The sequence below is a fragment of the Neoarius graeffei genome, chromosome 11, assembly GCF_027579695.1.
Source record: "Neoarius graeffei isolate fNeoGra1 chromosome 11, fNeoGra1.pri, whole genome shotgun sequence".
Taxonomy (NCBI): domain Eukaryota; kingdom Metazoa; phylum Chordata; class Actinopteri; order Siluriformes; family Ariidae; genus Neoarius; species Neoarius graeffei.
In genome coordinates, this window is record NC_083579.1 from 38,475,460 (window position 1) to 38,491,188 (window position 15,729).

The 15,729-nt window shown below is 39.9% G+C and overlaps 1 protein-coding gene across 2 annotated transcripts in view; it reads left to right on the forward strand.

The window, feature by feature from the left end:
• The first annotated feature begins 1,396 nt into the window (after positions 1 to 1,396).
• ahctf1 (AT hook containing transcription factor 1) overlaps positions 1,397 to 15,729 on the forward strand; it is a 41,009-nt gene continuing 26,676 nt past the window's right edge. Inside the window, exons 1-4 of one of the 2 annotated variants that reach the window (XM_060933843.1) lie at positions 1,397 to 1,612; positions 6,172 to 6,297; positions 6,642 to 6,898; positions 7,037 to 7,217. In XM_060933843.1, the coding sequence (XP_060789826.1) occupies positions 6,177 to 6,297; positions 6,642 to 6,898; positions 7,037 to 7,217 (559 nt within the window). In that variant the 5' untranslated portion in view covers positions 1,397 to 1,612; positions 6,172 to 6,176. The remainder of the gene's footprint in view (positions 1,613 to 6,171; positions 6,298 to 6,641; positions 6,899 to 7,036; positions 7,218 to 15,729) is intronic. The other variant, XM_060933842.1, reaches the window with a different exon arrangement.

Here is a 15,729-nt window from a genome sequence, read left to right on the forward strand (position 1 = left end):
ACAACTTACCCAGAATGCACTGCAGGAAAAATAAATTACTGCTTATTTACAGTTTTTTCCCTCCATCTGGAGGGTGATGGAGCTGTTGCACTCTGCTCATGGGAGAGTTTATAAACGATCTGGCAGAATGTGTGAAGGAACAATCTGCTCTGATACACGCTTCACACCTCGAGCTGATACACACTTTAGAAAGTGACAAATGTGTGTCGAAAACAGTGCTGGAACAAAGCAGAGTAGGACAGAAGTAAATAAATGACTTTAATGAAAAAATAAACTTTTTTAAAAAGAATGATTTCAATATCAGAAAAGGAAAGATTAAATGTTCTAGGTCGACAGTGATGTTTTGGAAAAGGTTGTTTAGAAGGCTGAACCATGAACCATGTGAAGAACCACAGTTCTAAGAGTCTAACAAAATAGATGAATTAATTAGCAGATTAACAAAGAAATAAATGGATAATACTAATAATGTAATAAATAAATAAATTAATAAATGGATATACATAATATATACCAAATATATAAAATAATTCTGAATATTTCACAAATGTACACTTTAATGAATCATGGATTTTCTGAGTTTATTGACTTGAATGTAGATCAGGTGATGAGTAATGTTTGGGGTTGTTGTTTTTTTTTTTAGATCAGTTTATATTTATTCTCTTTATATTTATTATGACTGTATTCTCTTTCTGTATTTATTCTCTTTCTCTTCTTGATAGAAAACGTTTTCTATATAAAGAAATTAGAAGAAAATAGTATTGTATAAAACTCAGATCACAGAGACAGAATGTCAGATTTACACTCACACTGAACAGTGATTTAAACTAAACACTCAAAAACAAACATACAGACAGATGGAGAGACAGACAAACTGATAGACAGGAAGACAATTTGTTGTGTTATGTTGTGTTTTATAGTCAAAATAACTGATTTGTGTTAAATTATATATGTATTTATATATAAATTATATATGCATGTAAATAATTGTATAAAGTGATAAACAGGCTGTTTCACGCGCTACAGAAACAGCTCTACTTCCCCCTAGTGTCCACTACAGGTACTTGCAGCTAATACAATCCAACTATCTTCGGGCATAAAACAACTGTTTAAAAGACTATAATAACAGAATTCCACAACAAATGACAAATAAATAAAACACACACTATCGTATCGTGTTTTTGTACATAGTTTCTATGTTGCAAAACTTCACCAATAGCGAAAAGCAGACCAAGCACCAATGCGGGGATTTTGAAATGGCGCATGCGCTGTGGACTTAACAGGGATTTTGAAATGGCGCATGCGCAGTGCGCTGTGGACTTAGGGCTTTTGAAATGGCGCATGCGCAGTGACAATGCGGCGCCATGGAGATGACACATGCGCAGTTGTGAGAGTAATTTGGAAATGGCGCCTGTGTGGAAGTGCTAGTCGGCAGTTGTAGAGTTTGTTAGTTAGTTTTACTGCTAGCCAGAATTTTCAGGGTACTTTATTTACAAACGCAAAAAGGTATTTTTTATGGACTTGCGCCGATTATGACAAAGGAAAGATTGCACCAGGAGACACATTTGATATATTCGACGTTAATAAATCTGTCATCGGCGCCCAGGTAAATACGGTGAGCTAAGCTAATCCTGATGCTAGCTGTCCAACTGAAGTAAACTGCGCTAAAGCTAGTATCATAATCTAAAACTTCTAACCTCTAGAATCAGTATGTTTCTGACAGTAAACAATGTGTTTAAATAAGATTGGCCCACAGGGAATATTTAAATTACAATATCGTAGTTTTAGCCTTGTTAGCGAAGCTAGTGCTAGCCGGTTAGCAGTAATGAAGCCCTGCTTTAGCCTGCGCACGTGCAGCTGCAGGGTTTTGGTTTACAGATAAATGTTGTCAGCACGTTTGAGATGAATAATGTTGGCTATGACCAGATATTTGACTCTTTATTGTGATTCTTGTGCTTTCTGTTGTATCTGTATGTTTAGGGTTAGTTACTGTATTAGCGCTCTCTCCCTGTGTGTGTGTGTTAGCTGGCTAATGTTTGGAGTCACACCTCAAGTTGTAACTTTATTTCAAAATGAAAGCGTTGATGTAATTCATACGCTGAGTGTCAGAATAGAGCTTGTGGCTTCATGACTCTTCCTGGGTTTAAAGCTGTGTTACATTTAAAGGTAGACTGACTTTCAGATTTTTCAGGTTTAGGTCATAAAATAATTTTCCCTGACACCCAATTATTGTGGCTACTGCCTCTGAGTCAGAGCCTCAGAGATACTGCCGCTATGTCATTGTGATGTAAGAATGTGTGTAATAATAGCGCATACAGGTGTTCCTATTAAAATGGCCTGTGAGTGTATACAATTCGGTTCACCATTCGGAATAAATGGACTAGACTAAAGAAATCACTTTCAGACATGTTTATGCTTATTACCGAGGGAACGTGCTATTTTAAAATATACTCCAGCACTGTCTGAAATCGCTCACTCGTTCACTACTCCCTACTCACTATATAGGGAATTACTATATAGAGGACTATATAGGCCAAGTTTACATTAGACCGTATGTCTCGTTTTCTTCGCGGATGCGCTGTCCGTTTACATTAAACCGCCGGGAAACGGGAATCCGCCAGGGTCCACGTATTCAATCCAGATCGTGTCTGATCCGGTGCTGTGTAAACATTGAGATACGCGGATACGCTGTGCTGAGCTCTAGCTGGCGTCGTCATTGGACAACATCACTGTGACATCCACCTTCCTGATTCGCTGGTGTTGGTCATGTGACGCGACTGCTGAAAAACAGCGCGGACTTCCGCCTTGTATCACCTTTCATTAAAGAGTATAAAAGTATGAAAATACTGATGCAAATACTGGCCATTGTGTAGTTATGATTGTCTTTAGGCTTGCCATCCTTCCACTTGCAAGTGGTAAGTGATATGCACTGAGATCACACACACAGCGGCTCAGTCCCGAATCACTGCTCGTGCACTATACTCGCGCGCTCTGTGAGCTGCGCAGGGCCAGAGTGCGCACCCTCCAGAGGGCACTCGCTGTTCAGGGCGGAGTGATTTGGAGCGCAGGATGCCTGCGGAGCCGAGCGTATCCGTGTATTGGTGTTGCTGTGTGCACGCGAATCGTGTATTGGTGTTGCTGTGTGCACACTAATCGTTTTAAAAATGTTAATCTGATGATCCGCTGATACGGTCTAATGTAAACCCCACCATAGTGAGCTCATTGTTAAAATGAAAAAACGCTTTCGAATGCTACTCCGTCGCGCTGGTATTTACGTCAGTACTGTCGCACAATTAAAACGTGCCAGCTCAGTCGGCTAGTGGGTTTTCAAAATAATAAATGCATATATTTTTGTGATAAATCCATATTATACTGAGCATATTTCCCACATTAATCAATACAAAGCACCTGCATCTTTCACTTTTTTAAATCAAGGCTGAATACTTTCTTCTTTGCTGCTACCTTTTATTAAATCAAATTTGAGACTTTTAATTTGATTTTCTTTCAGCGTGACCGCAATGCATGATGGGATTTTGGTTAGTGACCATCGGTTGTACACTACTTTTCATGATGCATTGTGGGATATTTTGAGTGCACTAAATCCTCACTAAGGTTTCGGACAGTGCTACAAAATGGCGTCCTCACTATATACTGCGCTATATAGTGAATAGGGAGCGATTTGGGATACAGGGCAGGTTGTCCCCCTTTCCTTGCCTTCTTTGGTCAATGGATCCATGATGTAGATGTGACACACTTCCGAGTTGTGACGGGAAGTTGTCGAAAAGGGTATTGAGACCACTGAGCTCTAGCACCGGGCCTTTTCCAGGAAATAAGAGTTTCGGTCATGGTGACAGCGTGTGTATATCAGCCTCAGTTCAGAGGTTTTAGTTTCGAAAACTGTAAAAGTAGAATAATATAAAGTATAGACACTTGGTATATTTTACTTCTGTTTTTTTTTTTTTATTCATTTTTGGATTACACTTCATTTTTGTGGCTACTGCCTCATAGAGTAAATATATATTAGCTATATTTACTGTATGGACATGGTATCAAAAGCAATTTTATTTATAAGCAGCAGCCACATGTGCCCATAGGGTACTTTTTTTAAAAATAGAACAATTAATGAATTTAGGGCCACATGGCCCTAAATTCTCCACTATTATTTCTTGCTTCACCGTGACGCAATACAGGATACCACGTCATGCATCACGTGGTGGGCGTTCCCTATTTGTGCAAGGCATTGTGGGATACAAATTTGAACCAGGAGAGAAAAATGGAAGACCGACTTTTTTAAAGTCTGTTCTTGGAAGACCGACTACAGTAACGGAAAACAAGAAGAAAAGACGTCATGTTGCGAAGAGACGTCATGCGCAATTTGCCTTTGAAGGAGGAGACAACTGTGCGAGAGGTTCAGGGTACTGTAGTTCAGTTCCTTATCCCTAACTCTCCTTTTTCAACTCTGCAAAGGTCAATATAGAGTTCCATATTATGGCACCTTTAAACACAGAGTCAGTGTCTGATTGGATTTGACACGTCCTGTCTGATCTCCAGACAGATTACAGGCCATGAACATGTATGATTAACATGACAGATTATACATGCGAACACGGGACACACTTGTGACATCACCCAGGAAGGACAGACAGGCTGACTGATGGGCAGGGTTCTTTAATGATCCCTGAATGAAGTCCAAGACAGTTCACACTGAGAGACAACATGCAATCAGTAATAAATGCATAAAAATAAGTGATATTTGCATGTGGGTGGGTGATATCACAGTATTTCAGCAATATGTAGTCACGTTCACGGTATACAGGTTTCCTAAAGAGCTGTTATTTAAGTTAAACTTTAAAGCTAGACAGCCTTTCAATTTCTTAAAATTGTTGAAATTTAGTTCCCTCTGAAATTTGGTCATTGTGATGTGTTTATTTCTGTAATATCTCACAAAATATCAGGCCATTCTGTGGCTGGGAAGTTATTTAATTTGAAGGGATTCCCTCGCAAATAATGTGCATGAAATCGCCCACTCCGCACAGTCAAGCAGACGGGAAGTCCATGTGCGTTTATTGTCATCTTTTGAGTTTTACGGCAGCTGGCATCCACGGTGTCCCATTACTGCCATCTACAGGTTTTACCTTGACTGTGCACTGACGGTTACATCATTTTGTCGCTAAACGAACAGCTGATCACATCGAGGTGCTCGCTGACCACTGATTAGTTTCGTCCTGCGTTTCCTTTCCTTCGCAACATAACCCCTTTTCTTCTCGCTTTTCGTTACTGTAGTCGGTCTTTCACGTTTCATTCGCACACTCGCGTCCTCCATTTTTCTCTCCTGTTTCAAATTTGTAATGCTTTGCGCAAACAGGGAAAGTCCATCACATGATGCATGATGTAGTCGCATGAATTGGGTCATGGTGAAGCAGGAAAAAATAGTGGAGAATTTAGGGCCACATGGCCCTAAATTCATTAATTGCTCTATTTAAGAATTAAAAACAAACTAATAAAATTGGAAGTCTGTGATTCAAATTCAGTAGCTTTCGGTCCACTAAGCAAATATAAATGGGTGTCGGGGGAAATTCTATGACCTACACTTGAAAAGTCTGAAGGTTTGTCTACCTTTAAAATCAGTTTAATGATCCTTTTTTTTTTTAAAGTATACTAAAATAAAGTAACACTTAAATGGTATGTTCATAGTTAAAGTATGGTTAATGATGAACTCAATGTTTCCTGTGACTGTAAATACACATGCAGTTTCTAAAGATATTTACCCTCAGTTTATGTATCGGTGAAAGAGCTGTGTGTGTGTGTGTGTGTGTGTGTGTGTGAGAGAGAGAGAGAGGGAATTTCTCGACTATATCTGAACGAGCAGTGAATATCTCAGCTGATCTGGTGGCTCTTGTCTTGAGTTTTGTCACCCTGCTGAATGAAATCATTATAATGTAAGATCCATGACTACAACTCTTTAACCTTGCATTCAGAGACTCCACCCACATGTTAAGGAAAGCCTGATATCTTTTACTCTTTTCTGGCCACAGGCTTCAGGATCCTGAAGTGGGATTGGAGATAGGAATGGTGTCTGATTGCTCACAGTGGGATCAGGGGTCTGAAGAAAATATCTCCTTTCTTAAATTCTAGCTAATGCTAAGTATATTTGTGTGCGTGTGCGTTTTTCAGTGAAGATGCGTGACCTGGCAGCTCAGGTGACCAGCGGTCTGCTGCGTTTTCCTTCAGTGACAGTGGAAGCTTTAGGAGAAGATGACGTGAACCTGGATTCAGTGCTTCATGGGAAATTCACCACAGGTCAGTGAGCTCACAGTGAGCCTCCTGTCTCACTGTGTACACTTGGGTATGGACATCATGATGTTTATCTGATGCGTCATCCAGCAGCTCGGTGTTTATTGTAGTCTACATCACTGAAACTTTGTGTAACACACAACTGTATAACACTGTTAATCTTGGGAGCACTAACACTGCCTTCGTTATGATCCTCTCTCTGTAACTGAACATAGTTTTTATAATAACAGTATTGCATGTTAAATGTCATGATGTATCGTGTTCCTGATTATTGGCGCATATGTTATTGGTGTTTATTATAACTGAAGCTTTTGAACTTGTTTGAGTGATGTGACTTCCTGTTCGTTCAGGTCGCAGCGTGTTGGCGTGGCTGGCGTGCGGGCCGCACTTGGAGGTGGTGCACGCGGCGACGGGCGAGCGTTTCTCTGCATATCGCTTCAGTGGTGTGACTGATCACCTGCAGCCGTGTGTAACGGCAGTGAGGGAGTTCAGCTGGTTGAAGCGCAGTGGGCTGCTCGTGGGTCTGCAGGAGGATGAGGGGAGCATGCTGTGTCTCTATGACCTGGGCATCTCACGCGTCATTAAAGCTGTTGTCATACCAAACAGGGTATGAGTTATTCATCTTATAAACAGCAGCGACCAGGAAGTTAGACTGTAATAATCTGGTAGCTCAGTGTGGTGACCTCATTTGTGTCTCTCTCACCCTCCCTCTGTCTGTCTCTTTCTGTCTATCTTCCTCTATCAGATCACTGCCATTGAGCCGCTAGTGAGCTATGGAGGAGCGAGCACGAGTACACAGCACCTGCACCAGAGCCTGCGCTGGTTTTTCGGAGTGGTTGCTGTGGTAACGGATGTGGGACACGTCCTATTGTTGGATCTATGTTTAGATGATTTCTCCTGCACTCAGACTGAACTGGAGGCCTCAGGTGAGATCAGAGTCGCCATAACGCCTAATAAAGAGGCTCTGTGAGTTCGTGGTACAGTTGCAGGGATTCATACTTTAATAGAAATGTCAATCCCATTTAAATTAAATTTCAGATTATATATGTTTAGTTAAATTGTAATAAGAATGCATCATGCTTTAAATCATGAGTCAAACGTATGCACATTTCCAGTTGAGTGAATGCTGTGCGTGTCTGACTGCCGCTACTCTCCGGTGTTTTTCGCAACTGTTTTTTTTTTTTTTTGACACAGCAGTGTGGAAGAGTCAGATGTTACTGTGAGAGTAATAAAGTAGCCTGCGGTTCCTCTCACTCCTGATCACCTTCACCGGGAAATGTGAACAAACTGAAAGTTCACAAACTGTGTGAAACTGTAAACCTGGTTACTGATATGTTTGGATTGTTTGTTTATCCTCACTGTATGATTGGATTACCTGTATCCTTGGGACCTGCCATCTTTCTTGTGGGGGTGCTAGTGTCTCTCCGGCCTAACTGGAGCCCTCTCTGCCGTGGATGCTGTTGACCCCCGACGTGCAAGTCTCCACTTCCTCACTGTTGTACGCTCGTTGTAGCATTTAGCCAGAATGGGTAGCTTCCCCTGCCTTTTCTGATAAGTGCTGGTGTCTGGTATCTGGTAGTTGGCTTATCGGGGTTGTCAATCTGGCTGTGAGTTTCTGCTGGCTCTCACGGTGTTCTGTGGGGAGTTAGAAAGCGTCCCATCGTGTGGATTATTTACAGCTTCTGCAGCCTTTCCAGCACACCGCATTTGGCTATGGATCTGTGCTATTCTCCGGCAGACTTGTTAAAAATGAACTCGTCGTCACTTCGTCTGTCCCCTGGAGTTTACAAACTTTGCACCAGCGTTGGGATTGCTCGTCAGCCCCGGTACCTGCACCGAGGCTGTCGCTGTCAATTCCAAATTCAGCCTACACTTGACAGCGCTATCCCCACTGTGGTATCGACATTCCCCACTCGTTTGTCTGCTTGCAATCGCAGGGTTGGGGGCATAGACTCGCAAAATCTTCGGTGCCTGGCTCCACCACCACTATGCACGGATCTTGTCCCAGTGCACTGGACTCTTCGCTCCCCCCTCAAAACCACATGCACTGGCAGAGTAAATGCAGCGAATCTTCGTTCACTACCAGCCCATATGAACTTAACATTATCCCCGATACCAGTGGCTCAGCCATCACGATCATCGTCGCCCTAATAAATGTCCGATCCCTGACAAATAAATAATGAATGGTTGTCTGTGTCTATGTGTCAGCCCTGTGATGACCTGGCGACTTGTCCAGGGTGTTCTCCGCCTTTCGCCCGTAGTCAGCTGGGATAGGCTCCAGCTTGCCTGCGACTCTGTAGAACAGGATAAAGCGGCTAGAGATAATGAGATGAGACACCTCGTTAACTGGATTTTCTATTTGTAACCGAGACTTGGCTTACTGTTGATCACCTTTCACTCGGCGAACTCTGTCCCCCTCATTTTCGTTTTTTAAGCTCACCAAGGTCTTCTGGTCGTGGAGGCGGTTTAGTCACCGTTTTCAACAACTCCTTTAAATGCATATTTCTTCCCACCAGTGCTTATTCCACTTTTGAGGTGCAACTCTTATCGATTAATGGCCCTGCCCCTGTCTTGTGTGCTCTGGTGTACAGGCCTCCCAAAGCCTCCAGCACTTTCATTCAAGAGTTTTCTGACCTTTTGTCTGTCATGGCTTATCGTTCTGATAAGTTGTTAATTTTAGGTGACTTTAACGTTCATGTGTGTTGTCCAAATAAGCCCATGGTGAGCAAATTTTTAAACCTGGTTGACATTTTAATTTAACCCAATTAGTATCTGGCCCTACATGTCAAAGGCCACACACTCGATCTTGTCCTGTCATCTGGTTTTCCTGTCTCACACTTCGTCATTTATGACATCACTGTGTCAGATTACTTCATGATACAGTTTAAATCTCTCTGGTCCTCCTATCCCTCCCCCCCCTGCCATCCCCTGCTCTTTCAGGGTTCCCGCGGGTCCTTAAAAAGTCTTAAATACAACTTTCGGTTTTCAAGGCCTAAAAACGTCTTAAATTGTTTGGAATGACTGGAATTTTCGAAAGGGAGGTATTAAATTTAATATTGGACCGAACGAGTGAAATGTCTCCATCTGGTTTGGGGTATTTTTTTAACCATAATTTTAAAAGTGACCAGCGTACCTTTTGGGGGCAGCATTGGTTCTGTGCGTTCTGTGCATTCCGTAGATCAAGAGCTAACGTTAGGAGGCTACTGGAGGAAGTGTGGTGTGGTGGTTGTGAAGAGTGAGAGATGTGCAGGTAGCTTATGTGGGCGCTAGAAAGCGTTGATAATTATGGGAAGATGTCTGTTTAACAAGTGGTTGGGGGATGACAAATACCCCCAAAATAAGGAGAAGACTCGTTTGCGATAAAAAGCGCTGGGTCGCACAAATGTGTTTAAAGACGGTACCGCAGCGCTGGGGACACGCCCACTGGGAAACTGGCTTTTCACGGACACGAGGCGCGCGCGTGTGTTAGAGGTCAAGCGCTCCGGAGTGAAACGCAGGGGCGTTCGCGCATGCACACAAGAGTCAGGTGGAAAATGGGACTTATAGGACATAATACTACTAATAATAATGATTAGCATCATTTTTTTAACATAATTAACATTGTTTATTGTACTAAGTTTAATATAAATATATAAACAACCTTTATTTCAAAACTCAATTAAAAAGAACTCCAGAAAATACAATAATTCTGGGGTGTCATGGCTCAGATGGCTAAGGCACCATACCATAAATCCGGGGACCCGGGTTCGATTCCGACCCGAGGTCATTTCCCGATCCCTCCCCGTCTCTCTCTCCCGCTCATTTCCTGTCTTTTACACTGTCCTATCTATAAAGAAAAAGAAAATACAATAATTCTAAATATAGTACAATATAAATAATTTGTACAAAAAGGTTTTTATTACTTATCGTCTACAACAGTGTTTTTAATATAAGAATATTAACAACCACTAATAATAATTAGTAGTTATAGTAATTATTATTGATTATTAATCATTACTACTTATGAATTGGTGATTAAGTACTAGGGATTATTAAATGTTATAAAATTAAGTTATTAAAAATTATTACAAATAATTATTAAAACGTAGTAATTGGTAGAATACAAACAAATACTCATGGATTATAGATAATTTTTTAAAATAGTGAACATTGATACAACTGTACTACTACTAATAAACAATAATGCTACTAGTAATACTTGTTAATGTTATCAGTTCAATGTTCATTATTAAAAACAAATTATCTATAATCCATGAATAATTGTTTGTAACACTACTACTACTAATTATTAATAATAATAATAATAATTACTATTTTAATAATAATTTTAACTAATCTTATAACTCAATTTTATAGCATTTTAATAATCACTACTTATTATTTATTAGTATAATTTAGTAGTTGATAATATTACTAATTATTAAATTGCATTTTGGTAATCACTGCTTATTAATTAAGTAGTAATTAATAATACTGAATTATAATTGCTACTCTTTTATTAATTAATATAGCTAATAAGTAGTGATTATTAAAATGTTATAAAATTGATTTAATTTTTTTTTTAATTATTATTAAAAAAGTAGTTCTTTATTATTAGTAGTAGCAGTAGTAATACAAACTATTCATGGATTATAGATAATGATTATTTTTGAATAATGAACATTGATATAACAATTGCACTACTGATAATTAGTTTACAGTTATTACAACACATTGATTAATATTGATGATAATGGTTATAAAAGGTGACAGTTGTTTTTCTGTGTTTAATGTAACGCTCTGATGATTGTATGACTACATAAACAGGTTTATGCTGTTACCTGCTATAATGCAGAAGATACTCGAGAACTTCCTCAGCCAGCTGTATACTGTACGACACTCAGACTGATTTTGCTGTCGGACACAAAATCACACATCATCAAAGATGATCTTTGGGGATTGAAATAATGCTGGCTAAGGTTGTTCAGCTGGTTCTACTTGCCGTTTATTGTTTTCATTTTTGGTGTTTTCTCCAGTAAACACCAGTCTTCTCCTTGCTGCTACAGTAGTTCTGCAGGCCCAAAACACACGACTTTGCTTCAGCTGTGTAATGTTGCCATTGATGCACCCTGTTGTTCACCAATTGTGTGCATTCTTCTTAAAGTTAGTAAAAAAAAAAACTATTGCAGAAAACAGTTTTAAGTTGTCGTATTTATCATTTTCTTTGCCATGGTACAGTCTTAATTTTTCCATTTAGAGGTCTTGAAAAGGTCTTAAAAGTCTTTAAATTTGTACTTGAAAAATGTGCAGATACCCTGTCTTTTACCCGATCTATAAACTCAGCCACTCCACAGCTTTTCTCCAATTTGTTTTCTGACTGCTGCCTACCCCGAATCACTGAAGCCCTAGCCACCTGCAGCGACACCTCCGAGCTTGTCAATCTTTTTAACTCTACTTGCGCCCAGTGTTGGGCACGTTACTTTCAAAAAGTAATTAGTTATAGTTACTAGTTACTTTTCCCAAAAAGTAACTGAGTTAGTAACGGAGTTACTTTGTCATAAAAGTAACTAATTACCAGGGAAAGTAATTATTCGTTACATTTTGTTCCCCCCCCCCCCCCCCCCCCAAAAAAAAAAAATCAAATTCAATTAGTGTAATCATAATAAAAGTGAATGTTAAATGTGTTTAATGACTGAAATGGACACTTAACAGAACCAGTTAGTAACATTATCTACACTATATTAATATTTTTGTGGGACAATGTGAGAAGACATCTATCAAATGTAATATATTTTTGCAGTTATTAAAATTATGTTACTAATTACTGGCCACTGACGAGGACAAACGCTTTGTTCCTCGACATAATGTGCATTGCACGTAAACACTCTTGCCTTTTATTTCAAGTAATGAAAAGTAATGGCTGTATTTCCAGTGTGAAAGCGCAGTGTTGGGCTGACCGCTCACCATCGCTGGGTCTTCCGATTGAAAGCGTGCGCAGTAGTGCAGTAGGCGTGGCCTACCTACATATGTTGTCCAAATCTACTGTGATTGGCTTACTGTGCCGTTGTCTCGTGTCTCCCCGCCCCACACTAAAGCAGAGTAAAGAAAGGCTGAGCGAGCAGCGTGCCAGATGAGAACAGCTTTAATAAAGTAACGCATAGTATTTTATTGTAAGTAACGGGAACGGCGTTATAACGATGTAAAAAGTAATTAGTTAGATTACTCGTTACTAAAAAAAGTAACGCCGTTAGTAACGCCGTTTATTCTAACGCCGTTATTCCCATCACTGCTTGCGCCAACATTTTAAATGATGTGGCCCCTCTCAAGTCTCGGAAAATTAGATCCAATACTACACCCTGGCTTAATGATTCCACCCGCGCTGCACGACGTGCCTGTAGATGGGCTGAACGTAAATGGGGGAAAAAAGACAAACTACAAGTCTCATCTTATTCATCTCATTATCTCTAGCCGCTTTATCCTTCTACAGGGTCGCAGGCAAGCTGGAGCCTATCCCAGCTGACTACGGTTGAAAGGCGGGGTACACCCTGGACAAGTCGCCAGGTCATCACAGGGCTGACACATAGACGCAGACAACCATTCACACTCACATTCACACCTACGGTCAATTTAGAGTCACCAGTTAACCTAACCTGCATGTCTTTGGACTGTGGGGGAAACCGGAGCACCCGGAGGAAACCCACGCGGACACGGGGAGAACATGCAAACCCCGCACAGAAAGGCCCTCGCCGGCCACGGGGCTCGAACCCAGACCTTCTTGCTGTGAGGCGACATTGCTAACCACTACACCACCGTGCCGCCCACAAACTACAAGTATCGTATGAAATCTTGCAAGACCACCTAAAACGCTACCAACTCTCTGTACAGATGGCACGAAAGGACTCTTTTAGTAACCTCATAAACAAAGACGCAAATAGACCCAGAGTGCTATTCAAGACAGTCAACTTTTTTCTTTTTTTTTTAAACCCAGCTGCTCGAGTTACCTCTGCTTCCAATAATGAAACATGAGGAATTTTTAAAATTCTTTACTGAAAAAATTGACACAATAAGGGCAAATATCCCACAGTCACAGTTTGATTTTACAGATAGCCCCCATCCTGTTAATGTTCTCCAGTATTTTACACCAGTGACATCTTCCCAACTGTCTGTGGTGATCTCACAGATGAAGCCCACTGTCTGTCCTTCAGACATCATTCCTTTGCGCCTTTTTAAAGATGTTTTTCCCTTCCATTTGTCCCCTGATTTTAGCCATAGTTAACAGCTCGCTAAATAATGTTGTTGTCCCTTCTTGTTTTAAACATGCCACTGTACAACCACTTTTAAAGCCAAGCTTAGATCCTATATCCTAAAGAATTACCAGCCCATAAGCAAGCTACCTTTTTGTCTAAGATCTTGGAAAAGGTGGTTGCTTCTCAGCTTTTATCCTTTTTGAACATGTTTGATATCTGACAAATTTCAATCTGGTTTTAGAGATCTACACAGCACCGAGTCTGCCTTGCTGAAGGTACTCAAGATATCTTGCTGTGTACTGACTCTGGGTCCAGTGCTGTTTTAGTCTTACTTGACCTGAGTGCCGCTTTTGATACAATTGGTCATGACATCCTTTTAACTCGCCTGAAGATCTGTGTTGGTCTACAGGGCCCAGTGTTAAATTGGTTTACTTCATACCTGAAGGATCAAACTTTTTGTGTACAGTTGGGAAACTGCACATCATTCTCTACCCCCATCAAATGTGGTGTCCCCCAAGGTTCAATTCTAGGCCCTCTTCTCACTGTACATGCTACCACTTGGCTCAATTCTACAAAAACACAACATTCAATACCATTGCTATGCAGATGACACACACGGTTGTTACCTGCCTGTGACAACAGACAACACTTCACTAACCAATCTGTTCAACTGCCTGGATGATATTAAAATCTGGATGGCTATTAATTTTCTTCAATTAAACAACAGTAAATGGTATTTGGATCCCCCTGTTCTGTAGCCAGCCTGACAATTGCACTTGGCCCCCTATCAGCAAAAGAACAGATAGGCATGTGTAATAGTTTGTATTATAAGATTAAGTGTAGCTTTAAGCAGGGCTGGGAGAAACAAATGAAGTGATTCTCGGAGAGGACTTTTTTTTTTTTGACAATTCAGAATCCACTACTTCCATAGTGCTTTTAAATATAAGGCTGTAAGCTTTGTGTTAGTTGTCTCTAATATTTGTGTCCCAATATCTTGACCACATTTTAGGATGAAAATAATCATTTTAGATATGTTATTTTATATTGAAAAATTATCTGTCTCGGAGAGGAAAAATTTTTTTTTTTTGACACAATTACATACTAATTTGATCAAAATAGTCTGAAAACTTACTGGCATTCAACATTAAAACTTAACTATGCAGGGATGAGAGTTTTCTGCTTTTCGGCGGATTTCCGCTTTTTCTGAGCAAAAATCGATATTATGCCAAATCCGTTGAGATTTATTTATTTATTTTTTTCATTGAGGGGGGTTGGGGTATGTTCCTTCGTGATACTCAAGCGTACGACGATGTTACATGTTTACATTTTCGCCATCTTTAGTCTCGCTAAGTCCCGCGGTAGAATACGTGTTATCTACAATGTAATTGGCCAAAACATCGCTGGCGAGAGCATGATAGCCAATCATAACAGTTCTTACAAAAGTACCCGCATCTGTTCTATTTTATCGAAACTTGCACATGTTCATCGTCGCTGCGCTTCAAAAATACGTTTCTCTTTCGTATCGGCATTTTTACTCAAAATGCCGGATACAATTGACAAGCAAGACGAAGCAAAGGTACGTGAAATCAATGCTGGTATAAAAAACAGAGAGAGGACTGACAAGCTTTTGTCTTTGGCCAAAAGGCTGAAGAAGTCATCGAAATTATTAAATGAAAATGAGAAGTGACTGTGAACTATAAATAATTGTATAAAGTGTACATGGACATTATCCCATAAACTTAGCATTCATTTGATTTAATACATTGAACATGTACATGATGGTCAGTAAATCTGAATTAATGCTGACAGTTTTGAAAACTTAAATATTTCAAAAGACTTTGAAATCATATGCAACTAATGAGGACATAGGGTGACTGACCTTTTCTCCCTAAGAAATTTTATTTAATATATGAACATTTTGATAATTAATAAAACTTGCGTTTAATGTGAATTTAGTTTGTCATTTTTGTTGATCATAAATTATAACCGTACCCTTGAATGTAGAATGTGATTTTATTTTGAATTCAAACAATACTCCTATTGATTTAAAACATATTTTCATGTAAATATATAAAAAAGACAACAGATATTTTTATCTACTACAGCTCAGATTGCAGGAAAAGTGGTTTGTAAGGCCTTATTTTTCAAAATTTTCTTGGGGGGGGTATCCCTCCCAGACCCCCGGCTTTGGGCGCCATCTTGTTTTCTGCTT